Source organism: Numenius arquata, chromosome 2 (genome assembly GCF_964106895.1).
Source record: "Numenius arquata chromosome 2, bNumArq3.hap1.1, whole genome shotgun sequence".
Classification (NCBI taxonomy): domain Eukaryota; kingdom Metazoa; phylum Chordata; class Aves; order Charadriiformes; family Scolopacidae; genus Numenius; species Numenius arquata.
The window spans coordinates 70,044,983-70,071,202 of record NC_133577.1 but is presented as its reverse complement, the minus strand read 5'-3'; the positions used below and the strand labels follow the sequence as shown (position 1 = coordinate 70,071,202).

The window sequence follows — 26,220 nt, the reverse complement described above, 5'->3', positions numbered from 1 at the left end:
TTTCAGTTGGTAATCTCCGATCCGGCCACTACTAGTTAAAGACTTTATTTCCACAAAAGACAGAAGAGATTAAAATACCTCAGGCTGAGTGGCAGGGCAGAAGGGAAAGGTCCAGGTTTGCGCTTTCTCTGATTGAAAGATGGAGGAGCAGTGGTGATCTGAGTCATCCAGCTTTAATAGGGTCTGTCAGGAAACAATGGAATAAGATATGACACTTAAGGCAATGCTTCTACAAAGTGGCAAACCCACAATATGACTAGCCTGTGCAACTCATCAGCACAGTTTACCACAGCCCATTACTGAGGATTTGGAAGGATCAGATATGTGAAATGCTAGAAATGATAGTTTCTCCATTAGAATGAAAATAAACATATGGTATAAAGTTTCCAGACTCACAGATGTCCCAGGACTTCAGCTGGGACAGTTCAATAGAAGCAGGATTTTCCAAAAACTGTTCCCTAGGTTGTCTTGCATTTTCATATGAAGCACCTTAGACCAGAATCTGTCAGAACTAATATACCACATCAGATGAAATGAACTAGTGCAATGAAAACATTTATTTTTAATGTAAACCCATCTCCGGCCATTGGTAATCAAGGATTCATCCAAAAAAAGCCTCCTCAAGCCCCTGAAGAATAAGATTAATCCTTGAGATGGAGGAGTCTTTCACAAGATTATTTATACAGATGTGTGTAAGTCCTATGCAGAACATTAAGAAATACATAGAAGTTCAGCTCTAACATAAGTTAACAGATGCAGCCAAAGACAATTGCAGTAACTGCAAACTTTCTCATTTTCCTTTATTCCATCCTCCTCCAGAGTCTGCAATTATGCCGTTGCCCTATATGTGAGATTCTACCCCTTCTTCACTTATTCCTTCTGCTTTTGTTACTGACCAAACTGGCCCTGGCATCTGAGAAAAGATGCTACTCGATAATCAACATTTCCATGCTTTGTGGGGTTTAGTTTACAGCTTCAGGAAATGACTGGAAGCCATGTTCATCCAATCTCTCAAGAGTGCGAAGAGAAGAGAGAGGAAATCTTAGGATCAGGCCCGCACCCCATTTTCAGGTTCTTCAACAAAAGGAAAAAAGTTAAAAAAAAAAACAACAAAAAACAAAACCCCCTTTTTAAAAAAAAAAATAAAAATCTATATTAAGGTAATGCATCACTGTACTCCAAATATTCTGCTTCCATACACTTGAATGGTAGAAGTCAAACAGGCTGAAGCAATCTAAAAGCCACACTAGTTGAAAAATCATGTTTCATAGAGAAAACACTGCGCTTTTTAAAACATATTTCTCTTTTGGATAACTAGTCATCACTTGGGCTTGAGCTCACAAGACCTTTAAGCTGAGGCCTGTTGCTCTGTGCTAGCCAGCCTGAGCTTTGCAACTGCAGCTACAGCCTCGTGCAGCTCATTGCTGAGACAGAGGTCTGAGGTTACTGTCATCAGTAACTGCAGGCTTGTAGTACTCTTGTCAGAGCTTTTTGCCTGCTTCCTTCCTCAAATCCTTCCTTGCAAGTTCAGGCAGGGACAAAGCAGCGAACATGTTGGAGGCTGTCAAGGCTCCATGCCTCGCACTTCTGTAATGCTGCCCAACATGCCCTGAGTGAAAACCAGCCATTGACTGCTCCTGAAAGGCTTTTAGTTGCCTTGGTCTGCATTACATCCTACTAACAACTAGAAAAGGGCCGCGGCAGGGGCTGAGCGTGCCTTTGGGAGGCCCCATAGCGAAAGCAGCAATGCTTTCAAACAAGTGCTTCGTTGTCCCTCTCAATTAAGCAGTCAAGATTACGTCGTCACTGCCGTAAATACCTTAGGGTGCCAAATTGTGCCATTTTGCCTCTCGGCCCTCACTCCCATCTGTAATAAAAAAGGGCAAGCGTAAGCAACTTTGCATTTTAAGTAACCTTTAGGAACTGCATCCCGGAGCGGAAAGTCCCCCTTGAGTCTGAACAGAAGTCGGTCCAGTTGTGTCCAGCAGCAGCCAGCCCAGGCGGGATGCTGAAGAGCAGAGTGAGCAGGCCAGGATAAGGTCCCATTACCCCAGAATAATTTGCCACAAACCCACAGCTCTGGGACTGAAAGACAGAGAGAGGTTGACCCCCATGTGTCTTTAGCCGTCCTTCACAGATCTTTCTTCCATGGCCACAGAAGGGCAGATCAGTGTCCTTAGTCACTGCAGCATCCTGTGGCAGGTATGAGTTTCACACCTTCTAGTTCATCAGTTGGTGGAAGTGCGGCTGCTTATTTTATGACAAACTCCCAGACAGCCAAGCCAGTGGCTGCTGTCAAAAGGCAGCTTGTAAGAAGAGGAGGGACACTGATTGCTGTGGTGAAAAGTGATCCTTCCCAACAGCACCTATTGCTAGTCCTGCTTCTTGTCTTTCTTTGGCATCAACAAAACCAACAAATTTGAAATCTGCTCTTCATATCCTGTCTCATTTCCAGATGTCTCTGGCATCTGTTTTCTTCATAGGAGCAGCAGCGTGGTCTTGGCTTTTCACTTGGAGGTAGCAACATTCACCTCTTGGCATTTGCTGCTGGCAGACAGCAGCATGGCAGAGCAGGTTGACTCACCCTATTTCAGTTTTCCTTTAAGTGACTCAGGTGTCCCTGTCACAGCAGAGCGATGCCTATGGAAAGGGTGGGAGAATAGTGTTGCCACATGTCACTGAGAGTCCTTGAACACCACCACTTAGAGCTGCTCTCTCATTATACAAAGTGTGGTGACACTAAGATATTTTCAGTACAATTTCAGTGACCAGTCAAATGATTTCAGTGACTGGTTTTACACTTTTCTGCTTGGTTTGGCCTACGGGTATTTTGCTTGCCACACTGGCTAATGGAAAATATGACTGTTCTGAAAAAAGCTTACCCTGAGTTTCAGAAAAGATAAGTAAATACAAGTGCAGCACATAGTACAAAAATGCCACTTGGACTTCTTAAGAGGTTTCTTGGTCTCATTTAAACTGAAGCAGTAAGATATATATAAATGCACACTAAAGCATCTACTAGTTCTTCACCACACAGTAAGGCAACTGTCCAGAACTGGGAATACCAGTAGACAGTCCTGAACTATCACCCTTCAGATTGTGATACCACCAGTGGTAAGTTGATTTGAGGAGAAAGAAATGAAATCCAAATTCCTGCTCTGCTGGGCCATAAGATATTCAAACAGCCTCTGATCTGGCAGGTGGTTGACCAGCTCTCCTCAACCAAAAAGCCCTCTCCCCTTCGAGTAATGGATTTTATCAGACGGCTGTTGTAGGAAAGCCCTTGTTCTCTAGATAAGAAATTCTGAAATAATTTTCACATTGAATACATTCAATTCTACTTTCTGAGGACTCTAGTACTCTCTCATCCCCACACACATAGAGAATGTTTTGCTTTGCTCCCTTTTCCAGTCTAATTCCACACTTGAGACAGTTCTTGAAGAAAAGAAGTACAGCACATTTTAATTGATAAGTTGAAATAGAGGTGTCTGGGGAGGTACGGGATGGTTAGACTGGATGAACTCCAGCATGAGCCTTGTGCATATCTCAGGGTCTCTATAGCATTGCAGAAGCAGCGAGCAGGAGGCTGAAACTATGTTTACTCTTTTTCTTCTCCCATTAGACTCCCAAAGGTACCTGTTTGGAGTCGGTGAAGATTGCCATTGATACTGGTTACCGTCATATCGATGGTGCCTTTGTCTACTACAATGAGCATGAAGTGGGACAAGCCATCCGGGAGAAGATTGCTGAAGGAAAGATCAAGCGAGAAGACATTTTTTACTGTGGCAAGGTGAGAAGCTGCGCTCAGGTTTTTTAACATTAAATCCAGGGTTTCTGTGAATGGATTTTCTTAAGAATGCCAGTGGTCAACATCTGGCATGCTTCCAGAACCAACATCCTCTGTTTTTCTTTCCTAGCATTACAATAATGCCACATAGTTTTATGAGCACTAGATATGCTGTTAAGCACAGGAATCACTATTGTTCTCAGTTTAAAGCTCTGTTAGCAATGGGAACCATACAACATCCATTGTGCCTATTATTCTAAGCACCTGCAAGTTTAGACCGTTGCTACACTCAGCAGTGCTGCCTAAGCTCTTACTACTGTCCCATGTGTCATGCTGGCATGCACACTTGTATAGTCACACACTGAGCCCGACCTGGACAATGATCCTGCAAATGAGTTATTTTCTGTTAGAACAATTCCCCGTACAGGTTTGCCGTGAGATTGCACAATGAGAGGGGTGGAAGCAAGCACGTGCATGCAAGTGTCTGTGTACAGGAGAACGGCAAGTGCTTACATTGGTACTACTGCCAGAAAATTACTCATCAAGCTACACCCTTAGTTACTGTATCACCTGTCATTAAAAAGTTCTAGGATGATGAATCAACTTACTTGGAGAGAAGATGTCATCACACTTCTGCTCTAGAGCAACGAGGCTGGAGTAATGCATGAGCTAGTTAATGCTTTAAAGTCTTAGCTGTAAAAGGTGATTCTTTGCTAGGAGAATGAAATCCCTTGTCCAAAGAAGTGTCTGACAAAAGCTGTTACAACTACAGTAACTAGATCCTATGTATAAGAGAGAGAACTCATTGCGTGCTCCAGAATAAAGATCAGATGGCCCCAGAAAGTTCATGGTGCCTGTCCAGTTTCTAATGGAGTTTATGGCCTCAAGTTCCTGTTCCTGCAGTGCTTCTTTGGACATATCAGCCTAATATTTTCCCTTTCTCCTTTCCCAAATAAGACGTAATCCTCAAAAGTAACTCAACGGCCTTGGAAATAAATATCACGTTTCCTAGACCGAAAGATCCCATGGGATAAAAGACCTGTTCTACTGTGAGCAATTTAGTTAAGTTCTACGATCTGGGAAACTAAGCTTCAGATTGGGCAGTTTGCAGACCAAGTGGATTTTCAGCAGCTATAGACCAATTTCCAAGTACAGCAATTTCCAACCTGTAAAGTATGCAAATCTTTTCCAAGTTCCCTGCTCGATTCTACTGGTAACAACCCTGCCATCCTGAGAAAAGATTCATGTCCTCAAATTTTCCACCTTTGCCAGGGTAGTCTCTCAGTCTCTCATATGCCAAATATTTTGATTTGTATCAGTCAAAATATTTTGTTTCAACTGTTTTATAGTTTCATTACTGCAAATTACCAGTAATATTTCAAATCAAAAGCACAAAGTTGTGCCAAAGGGTTAGAACCAGATGTCCTAAGAATTTTGAGCCTTCAACTTTCCCAAATGCTTCCCCTGCGCTATATTTTCCCATATAAACCTTTAGGTTCTGTGAAAGTGCACCTCTTGGTAAAATTTTATCTGGATTCCAAACTTACCTTATTAATTAAGCCTTTCTATATTCAGTTGTCTAATCTAACCACTAGATGATTTTCCTAGTTGATGATCACTACTTAAACATTGAGCCACCTGTGAAATTGCATTCAATTTCTTGATTGTAAGTTCAGTTGTTCCCTAACGGCAGATCCTGCAAGCCTCAGGGCTGCAACTCGCAGTACCACGACAGTCAGTACCTCCAGGTCCAGCCTTGTGACAGTGAGATGGGACACAAGTGGACTTATCTTTCTGTTGTGTCCTGTTTGTGCGTGACAAAACTTCAGGTGCTCAGGTTGATAGTTCATTAGAACACCCCTGCGGTCTTTAAAGAGTTCAAAGGTAGAAGTGGAAAATATTCTGCAACCAATTCAATCCATCTCAATCCAGGATTTTCATAGGTTTCACTAAATGTTTTCACAGCAGCTCCGAACTTCCCAGGAGGAGTGGGACTTGATGTCCCTTGTCTTATGAGCTTATGTATTTTCAGCTTTATGTACCTCTCAAACTTTTATATCTTATGAACTACAGACACATATCAAGCTATTGGTAGATACAACAGCCACTGGTTGGTAACTGACCCATATGAACTGCTGCATCTTCTGGGAAACATGGTAGAAACTGTAGACCATTCTTGAAAGTAGGCTGCACAACAAAAGTTGGTTTTAGTTTCAGCCTTATGAACATCAGAAGTACTAGAAATTCCCAAGACCCTTCAGACACAGGCTCCTCATGCCAATCTTTCTTTAAACAAAGATGATGCAAATTGAAGGCTGGTCCATCAGCAGGGACTAACAAGAAGAGCCCTGTTGAGTGGCAGTGTTACTGGAATAGTGACTTGGTGCAATCGGGCTGCATCTGCCAGCTGAAATCATCAGCACTTGCACTTGGCTCTTGCTGCTGGCTGGGTGATCAGGCAGAGCGGCTCAGCATCCAGAAATTTTAGAGGTTTTATATCAACTGCCAACATCTCACTTGGCTTATATAGCAAGACCTTTTTGGTCTCCTCTTTCATCCCAGGATATTTCTTTCATTAAACTAGAAGTAACATTTCCAGGAAATGTGGTGTCCTGCAATGCCAAAGCCAGCTGGCAGCTTTGACTGCTCAAACGTCTACATGGGTTCTACTTAGGTAGATAGTACAATAACTTGTACAAGTCATAAAAACAGTTATGAAACTCTTAAGTTTCCATGGCATCCATGTATTAACATAGTACAAATGTTTGCTATTTCTTAGGGCTGTTTCTTTAGAATCTCTGCAGTTTTTTAAAGGGAAGTATGTTCACTGGCAAGTACTGAGCTCAATAGCTCTGAGCTAGAAAGGGCACTCAGAAAAACTGCTTCTAAGCTGTCAACATACCTCAGGTTACAAGATTTCTAAAACACAGTAAAGAAACCAGCTAAACATGAAGACTATACAGACTCATTTCCTTACCTATATTTAAGTCCAAAACAGCATCTCATTTTACATATACAGTGCTTAAAAAACCAAAGGCTTTCAGGAAATCCGGTGGAACAGCTTAAAACTCTGAGAGCAGGACCTTGGTCCCTTTACTGCAGTACACCTCAGCCTGTGTAACCACTGTTCTAGTTATCATAAACTCTTCACACCTTGCAACTTACAGCTGGGGAAGGTGTAGTTCGAATTTCCAGGTGCCAACCCCTGCTTTGGTTTGCCAGCTTAGGGCAGAGTCAGATGTGCTCCCCTCAGTAGAACTGAACTTGTCATTGCCTCTACTGGCAGAACTGAGCAGATAGTTATTCCCTGGGAAAAAACCAATATGGTTTAAAAAAAACAAATATCTGAAATACTTCAAAACTTACCCAGACTATGTCCTTTGACAGCTATAATCATTATCTTCTCCTGAAAATGGCAATTCACGTGTTTTGTGTCTCAAGAACAAATATGTTCTATACCTCGGCATGCAGTGACTGCCAGCTTTGGTGGTAGAACTCGCTAGATAATGTTAACAAACAGTAGGTTTTTCCAGCCAATAAAGGTGCCAAAAACCTCAACATGACTCTATACATCAGTTCAGTGCATTACAACAACAAAAAAATAACCCAGTTTATTGTGTGCAAACAAATGGCACTTTAAACCTTCTATTGTGTGTTAATTCTGTTTTTTTAACTGCAGCAATCACTTTACAAAGAGCTCTTGGTTACTAATTACCATGCTATGGTTTTATTCTTGCAAGAGATTTGCATCAGCAGAGTTCAGTTAGAGATAGTACTGAAAGCTAGTAAACTAAGCACACTCCATAGCAACCTCAGGGCATAACCCCGCAAGGAAGCAGTTGAGATTAAAAAGGTTTAAAAGGCTGTGCTTTAACTAGTCACACCTGTGCTACAGCAACTAAATAATAACACAGCTTTCAGTGAGGACTGGGGGGTAAATTAAAACTTCCCTAGGTCAGGCAGTCACTCAGGCTCCATGACCACAAGAGAAAACCAAAAGATTCTCTTTGTGCTGAGTGCCTGGCTGTTCAATAGCTAACTCACATGATCTAAGCTTCTGCCTTCAAGCATAAAACTGACCACAGATTTCTTGTGGGAACAAAGTTTTCCAGTGAAAGCATATGCTTGGAAAGCTCACAAAACAAAAGGAGTCTGCCTAAGTTCATTGAGTAAGAGTTTGCAATATACTCAACTCAGAAGAACCTGTCTCGTAATAAACAAATATATAATGGCTTTAATAGGTCAGCACTGGGACAGTCCTGGGCAAGGATTCCTGTCTCAACCTCTACATCTGCCTCTGGCAGAGGAAAGAATAAAGGCCCTCACCTCTGTCTTGCAGTGACGTAGACCATGCTGTCTTTGCACTGTGCATAGCGGGCTCTGTCAGAAGGACAAGAATGTGTGTGTGGTGGGTGGTGTCAGCTGAAGGATGCTCATTGTTCCTCCTGGCACTCAAAAAAGAACCTGTGCTTGTCTCCCCAGCTGTGGAATACTTGCCACCCCCCAGAGCTGGTACGTCCCACGCTGGAGAAAACCCTGAAGATCCTACAGCTGGACTACGTTGACCTTTACATTATTGAGCTGCCAATGGCTTTCAAGGTAAAAGGAAAAATTGTCCTCCCAAAAGTGCATGATTGCCTTGAACCAAGGTTTTCATCTAGCATCTTCCTTGCAGCTTCCAGTCCATATTGAAAATAGCACTTTGGCCAGATAATGTTTGATATATATTGCATGAATACATTTCTGTCCCCTACCCACACAAAGAGAGCCTTATCGGTGGTGTAAGAACAGTTGCTGTCAGCTGTAGCATGCTGTCTCTCCATTGGAAGGACAAGTCTCCTTACTGGGGTTGAACACTTCCTACGCTGAAGAATTACTGTAGCTGAAGCAGTACATGTGTCTTAATCCTCTCCGAGCCATGAGGAGGGAATCACTGGAGGAAAGTGAAAAAATAGTGAAGGGCTAGGGGCAAAGGTTGGGAGGGGGAAGTGGAAAAAGCCACCAAGTTGATTTCCTTACTCTGTTCCAAAAGCCAAATAGCCTCAGTACTATTGAAGCCACTGGGCAAGTCATAGTTATGATCTTAATTCTCCTTAACTCCAGTGCTCCTCTCTGACAGCTTCACTAGATCACAGTTGGTCCCAAACATGGGTTGTCCATCTCTCACTCTCAAAAGTTAAAGCCTGATATTCCTTCATGCTGTTGGCTTTGGGCAACTCATAGCCAAAACTTTTGAATGCAAGAGCTCACATTGCATGCCTCTCTTGCAAAGAGCTCTTGCAACTCCCCAAACTTTCTGGTTTCACAGCCATTTGTACCTTGCTTTACAATTTTCCCTGCAACTACATGATTTAAGGGCAAATTAAATAATATTGAAATTGCAATAATGAGATTTGAAATGTATTTAAGTGGTTTTGAACCAATGAAATCCTTTTTTGGAGAGAGAACAGGGTCAGGTAATTAGCTAGATAATTGTTTCTATGGGATGATGTTTAAGCTCTAAACTGGCCTTTTTTTTGAAAAGAAGGTAGTAGTTCTCTGATTATTAAAATTATATTTTTATCATGGATGCCCAACCGCCAGAAGTATCAGGTAAGAAGCAATTTACCAACGAAGCAATCACCTTACACTTGCAGTTCCTTTTTCCCCAAGGAAGCCATATAACTGTAAGATCTGTATAGGATGAACTGAACTCAGATATTAAAACTTTATTTATGCAGTCCCACGTATGGAATCCTTTTGGGTACATTTTTAAAAATTTCCCACCACTTGCAATTTCCTGTTTCCCTTTGTTTGTGTTTGTATTCTGTAGTAGTTCATTCTCCCACATAGTGAAGGTCACTGTCTCACAATATAAAGATATAGACAGCTGGCTTTAAAGTAATATACATCTGACTCCCTGAGGCCTGTATCAACAATCTGAGTTGTTAAAGGAGTAGCAGTCCTGGAGATTCATTCATGTCCCCCTTGAGAGGAGACAAAAAGAAAAGAAGTTGCTTTCTGCCTGAAAAATATACATTTTTCTGTTCCGAATACAAAAAGAAGCTCCCCCTTCCCTTTTTGCAATGGTGACAGGTTTCCCTTCTTTGCTTCCTCTCACAAATGCACCCATCCCATGTCCGATGCTTGCCTTTGGTGAGAAGTATGCAGGTGTAATGCTAACAAACTCCTACTCTGTCCTAGTCTGCAGATATTGATGCTTTCCTGTACTCCTCAAAAGCCTTCTAGCAAAACTAGTCTCTGCTTGGAAATCAGTGAAGAACTTGAGACAAATCTTACGGTCCCACTCTGAAACCAGTAAGAAACATGCCCCAGCAGAGCAAGCTCTCATAGGGCCTGTTAGGTAGAGCAAGAGGAATCTGTTTTCAGAGACCACCAGTCAGAAGAGGAAAGCCCCACCACTTTTGGGTAGATCAAGAGTGGCTGACATCCAGGGGTGACATTCTTCACTGACTTACCAACATTAGCCTGCACCTCCCTGTATTTTTCCTTCACAGAGAGTCCCCATTCATAACTTTCATCCTTCCTCCCTTTAGCCCACCAATGGGCTAAAGCAAGGCAGATGACCAGCAGGAACAGGTCTCCCCCAGGCCATCACGGGCCCCTTGCCTGGGAGCTGATACCTGCTGGCAGGTTTTATAGGGGGCTCTGGTCAGATGACTGATCCATCAGTAAGCAGGTACCTGTGCACTAAATGATCTCCAAATCCCTCCCTACTAAATTATTCTGTGATCTGGCAGGAAAGCAGGTGTTTTAGCCTTACATTGAACAAGTCTCATCCAAGTATCCTCTTGTCATTTTAAGAGAATAAATCAAACAGACCAATGGCCTCTCTATTTGCATTCCTATTGCCTTCAGTTTATACAATAGACATCCACAAGTTGTTAAAATTGCTCTTTTGAGGAAACCCACTTGTCAAAGACCATTTTGTGAAAAGTGGCGGGATGTGCAGACCTGCCTTCCTGCATCCGTGTTGGTGACATTATTATAACGGCAGCAGGGCTTTTCCTCTCAGTGGTTAACAACTGCTGTGTTTTAAATATGCAGGTAAGTTGTCTGGTAGCTTTGGAGTGCCTCCAAACTTTGAACATGACATGATATGATGAGATCGCTACATAGTGAAAGTGACTGTAGGATGTTGTCCCACTTATTTCAGCGCTTGTACAGCAGTATGGTAGGAATCCACCCTACATTCCATCTAAAGGTGCGTGGCTATCTCCACAAGAACTGCAAGAGAAGACAACAGCATTTGTGGGAATGACTGGTGTTGTGTAGTCCATAAGAACCCAAAGCTGAGAAACATGAGCAACTTCTGAAAGACCTTCTCAAAAACTCAGTAATCACCATCATAACACTGCCTTTCTCTTAGCACTTTATCCCTCTTCATCCATCTGCAGACAGTTTTTCCATTCAGGAACTCCCTTGTATAAGAAGGTAGTTTGGCAGAGAAATTATTGCCTGGAGACTGTTGAGCAGAGACAACTGTACTTCAACATCTTGTGCAGCTCCCTGGAGTCAGGAGGAAGCATTAATCCTTGTGAAAACCCACAATAGCTGGCACCACTTATCTCGTCAAGTTAAATTCATCTTCAAGTGCCATTCATCCTGACTTTGTTGGCTTTTTGGAACACAAGTGATAGAGGAAAATGATGAATTAGCTAATGTAATTGCTGCCTGTTGACTACTATAAAAAAAAAGTGATGTTGAATAGAAGTCAATGAATTCAAAGTGGAACAGAATAAAAAGGTCTTGAATTCAGACTCATCCCCTGAACTCAAAGAAGTCCAACTGCTATGCGCTGAGCTTGCAGTCCTCAGAAACTCTGCTGGGATATCATGGGGATAAATGGTTTGTTCCAAAATACCATGGGGTGGTTTTGTAAGTAGGGCTTCTCCACCTCAAGTTATGATAGCAAACAGTTTGCCTTCCAATAGAAAAATGTACCAAACAGCCACCTACCTCCTTGTAGTCATAGATTCATAGATTGGTCCAGGCCGGAAGGGACCTCCAAAGGTCATCTAGTCCGACCTCCCCGCAGTCAGCAGGGACACCCCCAAATAGACCAGGTTGCCCAGGGCCTTGTCGAGCTTCACCTTGAATATCTCAAGGGAAGGGGCCTCAACCACCTCCCTGGGCAACCTGTTCCAGTGTTCCACCACCCTCATAGTAAAGAACTTTTTCCTAATATCCAATCTAAATCTCCCCTTCTCCAGCTTAAAACCATTGCCCCTCGTCCTGTCGCTGCAGGCCTTTGTAAACAGACCCTCCCCAGCCTTCCTGTAGGCCCCCCTCAGGTACTGGAAGGCCGCTATGAGGTCTCCCCGGAGCCTCCTTTTCTCCAAGCTGAACAACCCCAGCTCCCTCAGTCTGTCCTCATAGGAGAGGTGCTCCAGCCCCCTGATCATTTTGGTGGCCCTCCTCTGGACCCGCTCCATCAGGTCCATGTCCTTTCTATATTGAGGGCTCCAGACCTGCACACAGTACTCCAGGTGAGGTCTCACCAGAGCAGAGTAAAGTGGCAGAATCACCTCTCTGGATCTGCTGGCAACACTTCTTTTGATGCAGCCCAGGATGTGATTGGCCTTTTGGGCTGCGAGAGCACATTGCCTGCTCATGTCCAGCTTCTCGTCCATCAGCACCCCCAAGTCCCTTTCCTCAGGGCTGCTTTCTAATACCTCATCCCCCAGTCTGTATTTATACTGAGGATTGTTTCTTCCCAGGTGCAGAATCCTGCACTTGCTTTTGTTGAACCTCATGAGGTTCATCTGGGCCCACCTCTCCAGCCTGTCCAGGTCCCCCTGAATGACATCCCGTCCCTCCAGTGTATCGACAACACCACACAGCTTGGTGTCATCTGCAAACTTGCTGATGGTGCTCTCAATCCCTCTGTCTATGTCTTTGATAAAAATGTTAAACAGTACTGGTCCCAGGACGGACCCTTGAGGGACACCACTAGTCACTGCTCTCCATCTGGACTTAAAGCCATTGAGTACCACCCTCTGGGTGCGACCATTCAGCCAATTCCTTATCCACCGAACCGTCCACCCATCAAATCCGTATCCCTCCAAGTTGGCAAGTAGAATGTTGTGAGGAACTGTGTCAAAGGCCTTACAGAAGTCCAGATAGATTACATCCATAGGTCGCCCCTTGTCTACTGACCTAGTCACTTTATCATAGAAGGCCACTAGGTTAGTCAGGCAGGACTTGCCCCTAGTAAAGCCATGTTGGCTGTCCTGAATCATCCCCCCTGTCCTCCATGTGCCCAAGCATGGCATCCAGAAGGACCTGCTCCATGATCTTCCCAGGCACAGAGGTGAGGCTGACAGGTCGGTAGTAGTCAAGACTATTCTTTTCAGCAAGACACAAAGGCAACATATTGTCTTTGTAGAATTCATTGAAGAAAACCAGCACATTTGGAGGAGACATGCTTATGCTTGTAACTTAGACCTCTGGAATCTGAGGCTGTGTTTTTCTTAGGTTCACTTTTCCCATGAAATGCCTTGAATTTGAACTTCTTGACTGAATTGGGAGGCACCAGTTACTGATCGTATTAGTCACAGCCACATGTTCCCAAGGAGTTACCATGCCAACATCTTGTACCCAGGTCTTGGAAATGTAGCAGTTTGCAATCAGATCAAGTGTCAAACATCACTGAAGGGTTTTTATGAAAAAAAAAAAAAAAAGCAAAATTGCAATCAGATAAAAGGGAGAGAGTTGTTAATGCATTGCCTGCAACTGCAGTGAAATGACCAGCAAATAAGAGAGAGCTGTGCTCGTGAGATATCAGCTCATAACTAATCTCTGAAGTCTTGTTTGTGAGGTATATAGATGGGAAGAAAGAGTTCCTAGTACCCAAAGAAAGGTGGATAATGCACTTAGGAGTTTCATGGCCTGTACTATAGTTACACATATAGCCCTTTACTACCAGTAAGTAGCTCTTGGAAATGGTCCCTCCAACTGTTGGGAGCTGGAACTCTTCCCAGGTGCCTAGGACACAAACAGGATCAGGGGAAGGGCTGGGAAGAAAAGAGGGAAGAAGTGGAAGAGAATACAGGTTGGTACTCTAACCCAGCCCTTTGGAAGTAGATTAGTCATATGGATGCATAATGTAAAGGTCAAAAGTTTATTGAAAAACAAGGCTATCCAGGAACTCCTGAGTGTGCACTCATGTGACAGTTCAGAAGTGTATCCAAGGATGATCTAGCAGTGGAGGATGTGGTAAGCCCAGCATGAATGACCTGTTGAACTTCGGGTGTTTTAGAAAGCTTTTGAATATTTTTTTTGTTTGTTAGTAGAAGAGTCTGTGGAAATATTTTTGCTCTGAGAAGTGAAAATTTTCTTCAAAGCACAAAAGTGTGGTTTTATTTTTCAGCCTGGAGACGCAATCTACCCAAAAGATGAAAATGGAAAAATTATCTACCATGAGACAGACTTATGTGCCACTTGGGAGGTAAGCAAACACAACATCCATCCATATATTCTTTAAAAACACAGATCCTCATTCTCAGTTTTACTTATGGCCCTCAAACAGAGCTGAGGCATATTGACAGGGCAAATGGATCAAATTCTACTAGCTCCATGGATAAAGTTTACTTCTGTCCCTAAGGATGTTGTTTCTTGCCATCACTTAATTATTTATATGACAAAATAAAACATTGTTGAAATATCTGACATCCACATTCCTTCTTTCAGAGTGCACTCCACATTTGCTGGTAGAGATATCTGCAGGTTTTTACCAATCTCTCCTCTTTATCAGATCTTTACAGCAGGGGAAAGTTGGAGCCCTAAGAAGTGACTGGATCTTCCTCAACAAAAGGAAGCTTTTCACCTTCAAGAAAAAAACCCCAAAACAATACACCACAAAACCAAAACCACACCAAACAGAATTTGCCCTAAAGTTCACCATAAAAAAAAAAAAGACACCAGAAAACCAAAACAAAAACAACACAAACCCCCCCAAACAAGTTCACTCACTTTTAAATTTAATTATCAGATGAGAACAGAAGGTTTTTCTGCTAAGAAAACTTGGAGGGAAATAACACTTGCCTGAAAGATTGCACCCTAAATTTGTTTGTGATGCACTCTAGTCCTATAGCCAAATATCTCCTTAAGCCTACTGCACTTGGCTTCAGGATGTCAGGCAAGGCAGAAAGTGAGATCAGCAATCTCCTCACATTCCTGCCTTTCAAAGCCTTGGACACTCTTTAATTGATGGCCAAAGCTGGTCAGCTCTCCTTCTACACCAGGTCTGCTGCAAAAGCATCGCTAATTCAGCACAGTTCATACCAAGAGAGATAACACGGACTACTACATTTCACTGAATTTCACTGAATTTTTTTTTTTTAGAGTTGGAAGGGAACATATAGATCATCTAGTCCAACTCCCCTGCTGAAGCAGGATTGCTTAGAGAATGCTACTCAGGACTGCATCCAGGCGGGTCTTGAAAATCTCCAAAGAAGGGGACTCCACAACCTCCCTGGGCAGCCTGTTCCAGGGCTCTGTCACCCTCACCGTGAAGAAATTCTCTCTCATATTCGAGTGGAATCTCCTATGTTCCAACTTGTGCCCGTTGCCCCTTGTCCTGTTACTGGGAACCACTGAAAAGAGTCTGGCTCCCTCCTCCTTCAACCCACCCTTGAGATACTTATAGGCAATGTTCCACTTTAGCTTGCACCATCCAGAGCTGGGTAGTTGTGTGTCAGTTTAGCTCTACTTGAGATACAGCAGATAAAGATGGAGAATGGGTGAGATTCTGAGTGAAAGTTCAGAGTGGAGAGAGCCCGGGGCAGGCTTGGGCTTTCCCCTGGCATCTGAGCCACCCAGGCTGGGTCTCAGGGGGAATTGGGACTTCCACATTTGCTATTTATGTTACCCTTGTATTAGGCTGATGCAGTTCATTCCTCTCTTTTGCAGGCTAGTTGCTCAAATGTTGAAAGCAGCAGCTGGCTGAACACTGTTCTTCTTTTTAACTTCACACTGGTGCTTATTGCAAAGGATATATTGTAGCAGGTCACTCTCTTCAGCTAAGAAGCCATGAGAAAAATAGGTGGTGGTGAGTGCCTGCAAATAATAGCATCAATCTAAAAACTGGCTAAACTCAATTCAGATCATTTCACTCTCTCAGCGTGGTGCTAGCAGGCAAAAATGGCTCCAGATGACTGTATTTGCTGACTTGTCACTGAGTGATACAAAGCATATGAGGCCAACTAGAGGTCATCAAATACACGGTGCCTCTTACCTCCCTGCTTTCAGCTCCTGTGAGAGAGAAAGGAATAACAAAACCATCAGGTGGGGCATCCAGCTTCACAGTGGGGTCTGCTCTGCCTCAAAGTCACTGAATCATTTGTGTGCAGAGTTTCTGGGAGTAAAAGGGAAGATGTAGAAGAGGACCGTCGTTCCCCTTAACAACCCAGCAGATGAAGCTAATGAAGACCAGAGCATATATTCATATCCAGTACTCATAAGACTTTCTCAGCTATTAGGATTTGTCTGAAGTGCAGGATATCTAGAATTCCTCTTCCCCCTCCCCCACCTTTATTTTTTCCCCTAATTTATACAGTACTGAAGTTTTCTATGCTGTTTTTATGATGTGCCTTGCCAGATATTTAGGGAATTTCACTAGATAGAGAATTCGTAAGAAAAATTGTCATACAATCAAAAGGAATAAATTGACTTATCAGGAAAGCAATCTGTTTTGTTCACTCTCGCTTCTCCAGGATTGAGGCAGTGCTAAAGCAGCATAAAGTAAGCAGAACTCTTTGAAAGCAGATGTCTGACACTTAAGTATATGTATCTCAGATTAATCTTTCTACTCTCCAGACAAACTCTACCCTCACAGGTGGTATAAAACGTTAGGATTTTGTCTGGAAAGTGGGTCTACATGGGAATGGAATTTAGAATAGCAGGGTGGCACCAGCCCTCATGCTAAAAGAGGTGTTAGTTCTGCTGCTACAATGATTTTTCTGCAGTCTCAAGAACATACTATCTTCCACCTATCTCTAAAAACACATGCGCCAAGGAACCAAGCCAACATGTAGGACTCCACTGGTCTTCGCTTTCTTTGCAGGCTATGGAAGCGTGTAAAGATGCAGGCTTGGCAAAGTCTATTGGAGTATCCAATTTCAACCGCAGGCAGCTGGAGATGATCCTGAACAAGCCAGGACTTAAGCACAAACCTGTCAGCAACCAGGTATGACTGCAAGCCAAGGGCAGTGCCTGCCACAGTGCTACTGCCCCTGTAGGGAACGCAGAGGCAACACGTGGCCTAAGCCACCATGTGCAGAAAGGTGATATACACTTTGCTACAGATAATGCTCTCCATACTGTCACACTTCCATTTCTAGCTTGAAAAATATTACTCAACCTATCTAGGCTTAAGATAAATATTTGAAGGTACTGGAAGGATCACTCTTCTCAGCTCCCGCTCCAGGGCTATAAAACTGGTGCCTCTGTGCCAAAGCTCCATGACAAGGTTGAATGCTGAGTCAATGCAGATCTTAAGTCTCTGCCATATACCTCGCTTCAAGTCCAAAAAAATCCCAAGCCAAACTGGTCAGAACTAACCAGTCAAGCCACCAGTGCCTACTTCTCTAGTGAGCTTCCCTCACCTCCACCTCTCCCCCTGCTTATTGCCACCTTTCTACTAGGGTCCAATAAAAATTCCCTGCAGCCAAATTATAATCACAGATGTTGATTGATCTGCTGTCCACAAAAAAAAAAAAAAAAATCCATCACCCAGCAATGTACAATTAGAACAGCAACCACAGATTGAGTTTCCCTATTCCTTAACTTACATGTATCCTTCCCTGAAAGCATTGCTTGGTCTGTAGCTCTCACAAATATTGGGACACCATCTGATTCTATATCTAGTCCTGTTGATCAATCATTCTTTCTATATTACTCTTGTAGGTCGAATGCCATCCCTATTTCACCCAACCCAAACTCTTAGAATATTGCAGGCAACACGACATTGTTATTGTTGGGTACAGCCCATTGGGAACCTCAAGGGATGAAACATGGTAAGTACCCATGTTACTTCATAGTAGAAAGACAATATCTAAGAAAAGAATAGTAGTTCTTCACTGATGGGTCTCTGTGCAAAAATACCTTTATCCCCATTTCTCAAAGTAATTTTGAGCTTCAGTGCCTAAATATTACTTGTGAATGTAAACTTGCAACACTCCTGCTGCATGTTGTCGTCAAAAAATGTCAAGTGTCTGTATAGGAGGTTCCCTTAGGTCTCGTCTAACAGAAAGCAAGTGTCTGTAATCAGGAATGTTGAGGCTTAGGTGAGGAAGTAAAAACCAAGTCAACATTAGGACATCACATAGGAAGCCGCCTTTGACAGCTCGCCAACCTGAAAGCCAAAGCTTTTTCTCCCATCTTTCACAGTACTTGTCAAAAAGGTGCAGTATTCTGTCCACAAACAATTAGATGCCTCTGTTTTGACACTAAAAATAAGGAAAGTTTTTTTTTGTTTTCTTTTTTCTAATTTTCTTCCAGGGTGAATGTGTCCTCCCCTCCTTTACTGAAGGATCCTGTGCTGAATGCTATTGGCAAAAAGTACAACAAGACAGCTGCACAGGTTGCTTTGCGTTTCAGCATCCAGCGAGGGGTAGTGGTCATCCCGAAAAGCTTCAATCCACAACGCATCAGAGAGAATTTCCAGGTAAATCCATACTCTGATGGTGCATGGATGAATCCACTTACATTGTCTTATCCCTCACGGAAGGTGATTTTTCCCATTTCTTTCTGTTGACATAAGGCTTAGCCAATGTCAAGCTTTGACATATTTGATGGTGTTTGTCCCCATCACTTAATGGTACCATGATATGACAACAACAGGGCAAAGCAGAGAGGAAATTGTGGTGTCTTTTAACCCACTGGAATAGCTAAATTTTCAGCTGGTGGTGTATCACAGAGCTCCAGTTGCTGCAGTGAGCAGCACAAGCAAGATGAAGTAATTCAGTAGGTCAGCAGCCCAAGGTTGCCAGCTCTAGGTGTTCAGAAATGACTGACTTGTTCTGCCCAATCTTCATGTATGGGGCAGCTTCATTAGGGAAGGGTTGCTGCATACAGGTGTGCCAAAAATGCTCATAACCACACCACCAGAAAGCATCTGGCCTGACCACCGCATCCAAATAAGATAAAGCATTTGTTCCTGTGTCCCTTGCAGCACTCATGCACTGAGTGCTCCCGGCTCCACACTGCTCACCACTTTCCCTGCTAATGTATTGCTTTCAGAGCTGGTGACCCAGTACTTGCCAGACTGCCTTTCTCTTCTTGCCAAAGAGCGTAAGCAAATGTGACTGGACTTATTCATGTCCTCAAGACTTTCCTAAAAGTACAAGCAAGTATGGACTTGTGGGGGAGACAGGGGGGAGGAAAGGGGATTGTACTTCTGAAATCTGGAACATATGAATGTTGATTTTGACAAGAAATGCTAACTTACTCCTAAATTCTCCTTCCATTAGATCTTTGATTTCTCCCTCACTGAGAAAGAGATGAAAGAAATTGAAGCCCTGAACAAAAATGTTCGTTATGTGGAACTGTTAATGTAAGTCCAGGACAAATTTTAGAATCTTTAGAACTTTCCTGTCTTTTCAGAGTATTAAAAAAATAATCAGTTCCTTTTAATATTAATTTTTGTATTAACAACCTTATTTTAAGGTAAGGCTTAAGTATGGGAAGTCTTTAATGAATCCTGAATATGCTCCTGGACCCATTACAAAAATAAGTGTGCAATTCTTGCTTATAGCTCAGGTCAGCTATTCTATCTCTGCTCTATCTCCTTAAACACTTTTTGCCATATGTTGTAATGACAGTTTCAGCCACTTACAAGGTGTAGCATTGCCGCTGTCTAGTAGTGTGGATATCAGAGCTGAAATTCAAAAAGGAGCACTTTCTTGTCTTTCCCCTCTTTTCCACCCTCACTTCCAGTGCTCAGAAAACCATATCGCTGCTCGAGTACAATGGCTTATGGATGGTAAACCTAGTGTCTCCAGAGGCAACTTGTCCTAAGTCACCACACAGAGGGCTAAGTATTAAGAACACTGCTACATGAATTTACAGGGCTAATTTAGGGAGAGCTTGCACCTTCTTACTTAATGCTTTGGTCAGAGCATCAAAATTTGCCTATGCAACTTCCTCATAAAAGATGACACATCTTAGTGACCACAAGTGGTCAGAAACTTTGTTTTGGCCTTTCCTCTGGTGCTGTCTGCTTTGGCAATCTCCCTCTCCTGCTGTCATGTTGAGTTGTTCCTTCTTATATGGAAAGCAGAAAACCATGCAACTTGTTTGACTTCTAGACCACTTCATAATTCTCTCTTCTGAGAACTAACAAGCCTTGATCTCTTGCTGCTTGGGATCTAAAGCTTACCACTCAATGTAGTTTCGCTTCACCTGAAGGGTGCACTACAGCAGAAGTCTCAGACTGACCCAACATCTCCTCTTCCAGATAATGAGGCCATTTGTTTTTCCTACGGGTCAAGAGCATCTACAGTTTATGGCCAAACTTTATGCTTTCCCCTTTTCAGGGTGCTCAACGTAGAGCCAAATGCTAGTGATTAATTTCCATATATTTCTCTGGTTACCTTGGATTATCTGTGTCTTGCCAAACTGTAGTGTGCTCAAGCACTAAAAATAATGAAAAGCAGGATAGCAGCACCAACAGCACTCTAAAGTGTTGACCATTGCTCAAAAGATGGGGGGAGTGTTGCAAAGGAACAAAAACAATTTACTGTGTTGCACAAATATGACAGGAAATACAAATTAAGTTAGAAGCATCATAATGGAGTTCATATTTCATATTTAAGCTCAGCCAGGTGCTCTGAAGCTTTATTTTCTTAAAATACCCTTCCATCCAGCAGTTCCAAAAGGCTTCTTACAAATGGCCTAGCAGATTCTTATGTGTGATTTGGTCTTTGAGATTGTTTTTTCCATAGCTAAGTTGAGCTTTAACATCATTTAAACTTTAACATCATTTAAACTTTCAGTGATTATATACACAAAACATAACCTTGGTGCAAATGCAAGAGCCTTTTCCAGAAGTAAGTTTAAAGGATGCAAATGCCCATAGGAGAAGAACTTTCTAAGCCACCAATCAAAAAACCTAATAAACTAAATGTTTTGCTTTATTAGACTAAATTTGGTCACGGGAGGCCACTTAAGGACAAGGAAAACAGGATGCATATAGGATAGACATTGCCAGGTCTATTTTTCACAGTAGTGCCAAGTTTGGGAAAATGCTTACCTACAGTCTGACCTCAACTGTGAAAAATGCCTTCTCAGAGAAGTGGTGTTGCCATGTAAGGAGCAGCTAAACATATATCTGCCTACTATGTGTTCTCACACTGAAGTGTCTGGAATTGACACTGCAACAGATAAGTTACCAGCCTAAAGAGATTTCTTATCTCATCTAGCAGTATGTGTCTGTAAAAGTCAAGTCACCATAGAGAAAGACTTCTGGTTAGTCAAATTTGTGCAAAACCTTTGATTGCTGTGATGCAAACACCAGCAGGAATGGAAAAATGCAGCTTTCCTCTGACTCTTCTGTTATCAGCTACCGCACATATGGTGTACAAGTCTGTCATTCTGATGGTGTGAGTAAGCCCATACGAACAGGATATTGCAATCAGTGGAATGAGTTAGCAAGTTAAGCATCTGAGCAGAAAATGGAGATTTTGCTTCAGGAAATCTAAGTCTGAAATGTTTTTTTCTCCCCCTGGAGAAATCTAGAAGTACTGTGCTGGGCAAGTTTTACATTAATCTGTCTGCTTGATTTATCTTGTGCTCCCAGTCTCTGCTACGGATATTCTTCCTTACCAGTTATTGTAAGCTGCATTGACTCCTCTGGGTGAATCATTTTCATTCAAAGGACTCAGGCCTTTGAACATGTAAGATCTGGTTAGCACACATGCTCCATAGATGGAAAGTAGAGATTATGACACTGACAACTCAGACATCGTCAAATTATACTAAAACCAAACAAGCCAAAGTGTTGTGGCTTGTTTTTTAGAACCAACTCAATCTGTTAATGTGTAAACACTTCAGCTTGGCTGAATATTGGAATGAATGTTTTGACACAACCAATTCAAAATGTTTGATGCCTTCCAGTTAGTTAACTTCAATATTATGAAATGTATCCTTCCCAAACTGGAACGATTCACAGCTGGGATAAATGCCAGTATTTGTTGTGCTCTGCTGTAAGGCAAGGCAGCCAGCTGCCATGGTGCACCTGAGAATGCTCTTCAGAAATTTTTGATTTTGCTAATGGAAAGTATTTGTCAAGCCAGGACTTGTTGTTTAGCATCATCTTCTCAAACAAACAAATAAGAAAACCGATAGCAAAAACCAACCACCTCTCTCACAAGTCTGCCAATAATGGGCAGACACTTATTTTTTTTTTCACCTGCAGTTGACCTTGGAAATTTTTTTCTTGCCTTTTATAATGATTCTGGATGATGCATCTTCCTTAAGCATGCAGTATTTAAAATGAAGCCTGAAGCATCTCTACCGTTGGTAGAATGCAGCCATGAACATGCCTTTCTCCCCTGAACTGGATCACCCCAAAGCTTCGTTGTAAATTGTCTCCCACTGCTACTATTAAGCTGGCAGAGAATCTACATCTAGGCTGAGCTAGAGGATAGCCAGAACTAGTCTAGATATGGCAGCCATTTAGAGAAAGCACCATTCCAGACCCAGAACTGTTCATGCCAGCTCTAAGCCAAAGTATTAGTCTGATGTCTCTACCTCTCCTTCAAATATAGCCCTTATTTCTGAGGGTCTTTCTGGAGATCTAAACAAAGAAGTCTTTTCCTTCCACAATGCACACATAGTGAAGCCATCCCCCTTCCCTACAACACTTCTACTAGCCTGAGTTAAATAGCAACAATAGCTGACATCCATAGTCTTCTTGTTTTTTCTCATTTGTCCTTAAGGTATGCAGTCTGTAGGCCCGAAAAATGGTCTGTCTCTGTCCTCTCCTTAAAGGCACAGGTTTTTCCAACTCTGCAAGGAATATTATTCAGAGCAGACAGCTTCTGTATAAGCAGAAGAGCCTTCCATGAAGGCCACCGATATATTGCAAGGAAAAGGTTTGCTAGGCACAGGACAACTGCATCAGTGATGCGAGATCCTGCTTCACCCAAGAAACTTACTTGTTCAATCTTATCTATCCACAGGTGGCGTGACCATCCAGAGTATCCCTTCAGCGATGAATACTGAAAACAAGGTGTGTTCAAGCAGGTTCTGAACTCAGTGCTGTTAGGCTTTGCTGAAAAAGACCCAGTGTTTGGTGCTTTGACTTTATGGGAGACTGTTCAAATCTGCATTAAAAACATTACATTTGCTTCCTCTTATCTTGTCAGTCTCTTATTGCTACTGAAGAGTAAATCTATTTAATCCATTGAATCTTTGGGTTTGGTTTAGGAGGCTTTACCTGAGCATTGAAGCTTCAAAACTGACAGCTGATAAAACACTTCCTATTGCAAACAGGCTCCCTAGTTCAAGCCAAATCATTTTCACTCAATGACACATTCTTCACTCAATTTGAAACAAGTTCTGCTTCAGTAGATGTGAAGCAGTATCATTGTGTTTCATAGCTCAAGTGAGAGAAAGTTAGGAGTTGGGAACTAATTGGATTTGGGATATATATATATATATATATGCACATATGTATATTGATAGATATACAGAGAGAGAGATTCACTGCTTCATGCAGTGAAGACTGTTTAACTCTTACCAGAATATTCTTCAGCTGCATGCACGAGCTGCATTCCATAGATACGTCCTAGCTGGCTCCACATGCAACTACTTCAAGCCCTAAAGTGTTAAGCATGTTCATAACCCCCTCACATCAGCAGAGGACCTCAGTTAAACACAGGAGAGTATATGACTACTGCATCTATATTTGAGCTGCTGTGTGAGGATGGTGTTGCACAGTGACGCAACCTGGAGCCAGCACTAGTGAGCCTCATTTCATGAGATTAAAAAGAAGAAACTAAACTATACACAAAGTACTTAATGCACTAAAACATGCATACTGCCATTGGAAAATGGGTCATACATAATCTTCAGTCTATAGCACATGCTTTTATTTATTAATGTTGTTATTTATTGTCCCTGGAGTGACTGGAACAGGAAAATGCCAGAGCGTACAGTTCATGGAGACACTTCTCTTGGGCCAGGCTGTGCTCCTCAGAGCTGAGGCAAAGAGATACAGGGGTGACCATTACACAAGAGAAGCAGTCAAGGCTCCCGAATGGGTCTAGAGCCAATGCATCCCCAGATGAGCTCAGTGGGCACCACTAGAAGACAGACCCCTTCACTGGGGACAGCCTTCACATAGGATTTATAAATCTATTTATAAAGCTATGTCAGAGGAGCATTCTGCTCGCTGGAGGTTACCCAAGGGTAATTCCCATTCTATTCTATTACCCATTTAGACCAGAGAGGGAAATAAAGGTGGGGCAGGTATAGCTGAGAAGGAAGAAAACACATTAGAAATCTGCTGGTGTAGATCTAAGGACAATCCCAAGGTCAGGTGGAGCTCTGCTCCAAGCAGTGGTGAGAACCACTATCACAGTCCTGCTTTGCCCCTTTGCAAACAGCTGAGGTCCTGGTCAAAAACCTGAACAAAATCCAAGTCTAAATTTCAAATGCCAGAGAGAAGCACAGTTGCCACCATACGCAACGTGCCATTCCAGTTACTTCACAAGTACAAGCCTTAAATAGAGCCATTGGGGCTCAACTGCTTAACAGTAGCACTGTACAAATTTTTGTACTGTAACTTGACCAGGGGCAAGTCTCCAGCCATGGCCAACGTTCATGCTGGGTTTGGCAAAGCTCTTGTTTTCTACACTGCAAATGTCAACTAATGCTCAGCTTAAATTCTCACACCAGCCCCGTCACAGCTATCTGTTCTTTCCAGACATCTCCCCCAGAGGTTAGGCAGCGCCTGAGGTTCTAATAAATCAGGTGACCTTGTACGTGCGAGTAAGGAAGATGATATGCTGAAGCCTTTCTAAGAGGAAATACCCTATAATCAAGTCTTAAATCTGTACTGAGTTAACAGGCAGGACAGATTGCAAGAGTTCCTCCAGCCCAAGTCATGCCAGCAAATCCCTTCCCCCCGCCCCGCACTAATTTTAATAGAATCCTCCTCTGCATTGCCTCATTTGAATCTGAGGAAAAAAGATTCAGCTTCTTCCCAGGGGCAAATGCTCCCATACTCAATTCCATTGGTTATGAAACTGCTACTGACGTCTAGCCTAGTTTTTCCCCCGCTTTGCTCAGTTTCAGACCATTGCTCCCCATTGTTCTCCATCTTGCCCTACAAAGAAAAGGTTTAGAGGAGGGAAAATAAACAGGCCTGCAGATGGAGGCTTGGGAAACGCATTCTACCAGCAACGGCACAAAGAGACAGAAAAAACCCAAACCCCGGCCCCATGTACAATCTGCTCACATCTAGCAAACTTCACAGGCTTATTGAACTCGCTGCCTGGTACGAAACACATCACTTGGAAGCGCGGTATAGAGCCCTGCTCCAACTGGAAGGGTCAGGCGCGGACAGAGGGGGGCTCCAGCACCTCCCACTCTGATCACAATTGCACATGACAAGAACAGACCCAAATGTGTGCCAGCAGAACTTACTCACTTTTATCTTACGTAATCTGAGTAGTTTGTGACTCTTCCTGTAGCTGCAAAATGAAATGAAACCCAAACCAAAGAAGTTTGATTCAACAGTGACTTGATGGCAAGGAGAAGAACAAGTGATGGGGAGTTTTAGATTCTTTTTGCAGCCCAAGAGCTGCCCTGGTCTGGCCAGCAGAAAACCAGGTGGTATGTTCATACCCACAGCAGCAAAGCAGTTGCTACAGCTATAGATTAGAGCATGGGCTCACCTGGCTGTCAGAAGAGACATTCTTTACTGTAAGGGTGGTGAGGCACTGAAACAGGTTGCCCAGGGAAGTCGTGGATGCCCCATCCCTGGAAGTGTTTAAGGCCAGGCTGGTGGGGCTTTGAGCAACCTGCTCTAGTGGGAGGTGTCCCTGCCCATGGCAGGGGGGTTGGAACTAGATGATCTTTAAGGTCCCTTCCAACTCTAACCATTCTATGATTCTCTGGTGTTATGCAAGCTCAGGACAGAGCCCAAGGCTTTGGAGCTGCAGCAGCTGGGCCTTTCCTTGGGCACTGGGTGAAGCAACAAGGAAGCACTGTCAAGCAGTTATCATGCAATGTGCTGGCATTACCCCCACCCTGCACTACATGGTTAGCTGAATTTGTTTCCCCACGGGGAGGCAGAGCTTCATTTTCCCCAAGACTAAATATCTTGAATCGGACTGCTTCAGAAGGGACATGCATCCAGTTTTCCCTGATGCTGTGCAGGTGCCCACAAGAGGAATAGGGAAAATAGTAAGAGGCAAAAGTGG

The 26,220-nt window shown here is 43.0% G+C and overlaps 1 protein-coding gene across 2 annotated transcripts in view; it reads left to right on the top strand.

The window, feature by feature from the left end:
• Nucleotides 1-23,145, top strand: part of AKR1D1 (aldo-keto reductase family 1 member D1) — a 36,232-nt gene extending 13,087 nt beyond the window's left edge. The window contains exons 2-9 of one of the 2 annotated variants that reach the window (XM_074162863.1): nt 3,623-3,790; nt 8,270-8,386; nt 14,160-14,237; nt 16,854-16,976; nt 17,696-17,805; nt 18,290-18,455; nt 19,261-19,343; nt 22,972-23,145. In XM_074162863.1, the coding sequence (XP_074018964.1) occupies nt 3,623-3,790; nt 8,270-8,386; nt 14,160-14,237; nt 16,854-16,976; nt 17,696-17,805; nt 18,290-18,455; nt 19,261-19,343; nt 22,972-23,014 (888 nt within the window). In that variant the 3' untranslated portion in view covers nt 23,015-23,145. The remainder of the gene's footprint in view (nt 1-3,622; nt 3,791-8,269; nt 8,387-14,159; nt 14,238-16,853; nt 16,977-17,695; nt 17,806-18,289; nt 18,456-19,260; nt 19,344-22,971) is intronic. The other variant, XM_074162872.1, reaches the window with a different exon arrangement.
• Nucleotides 23,146-26,220: the final 3,075 nt, after the last annotated feature.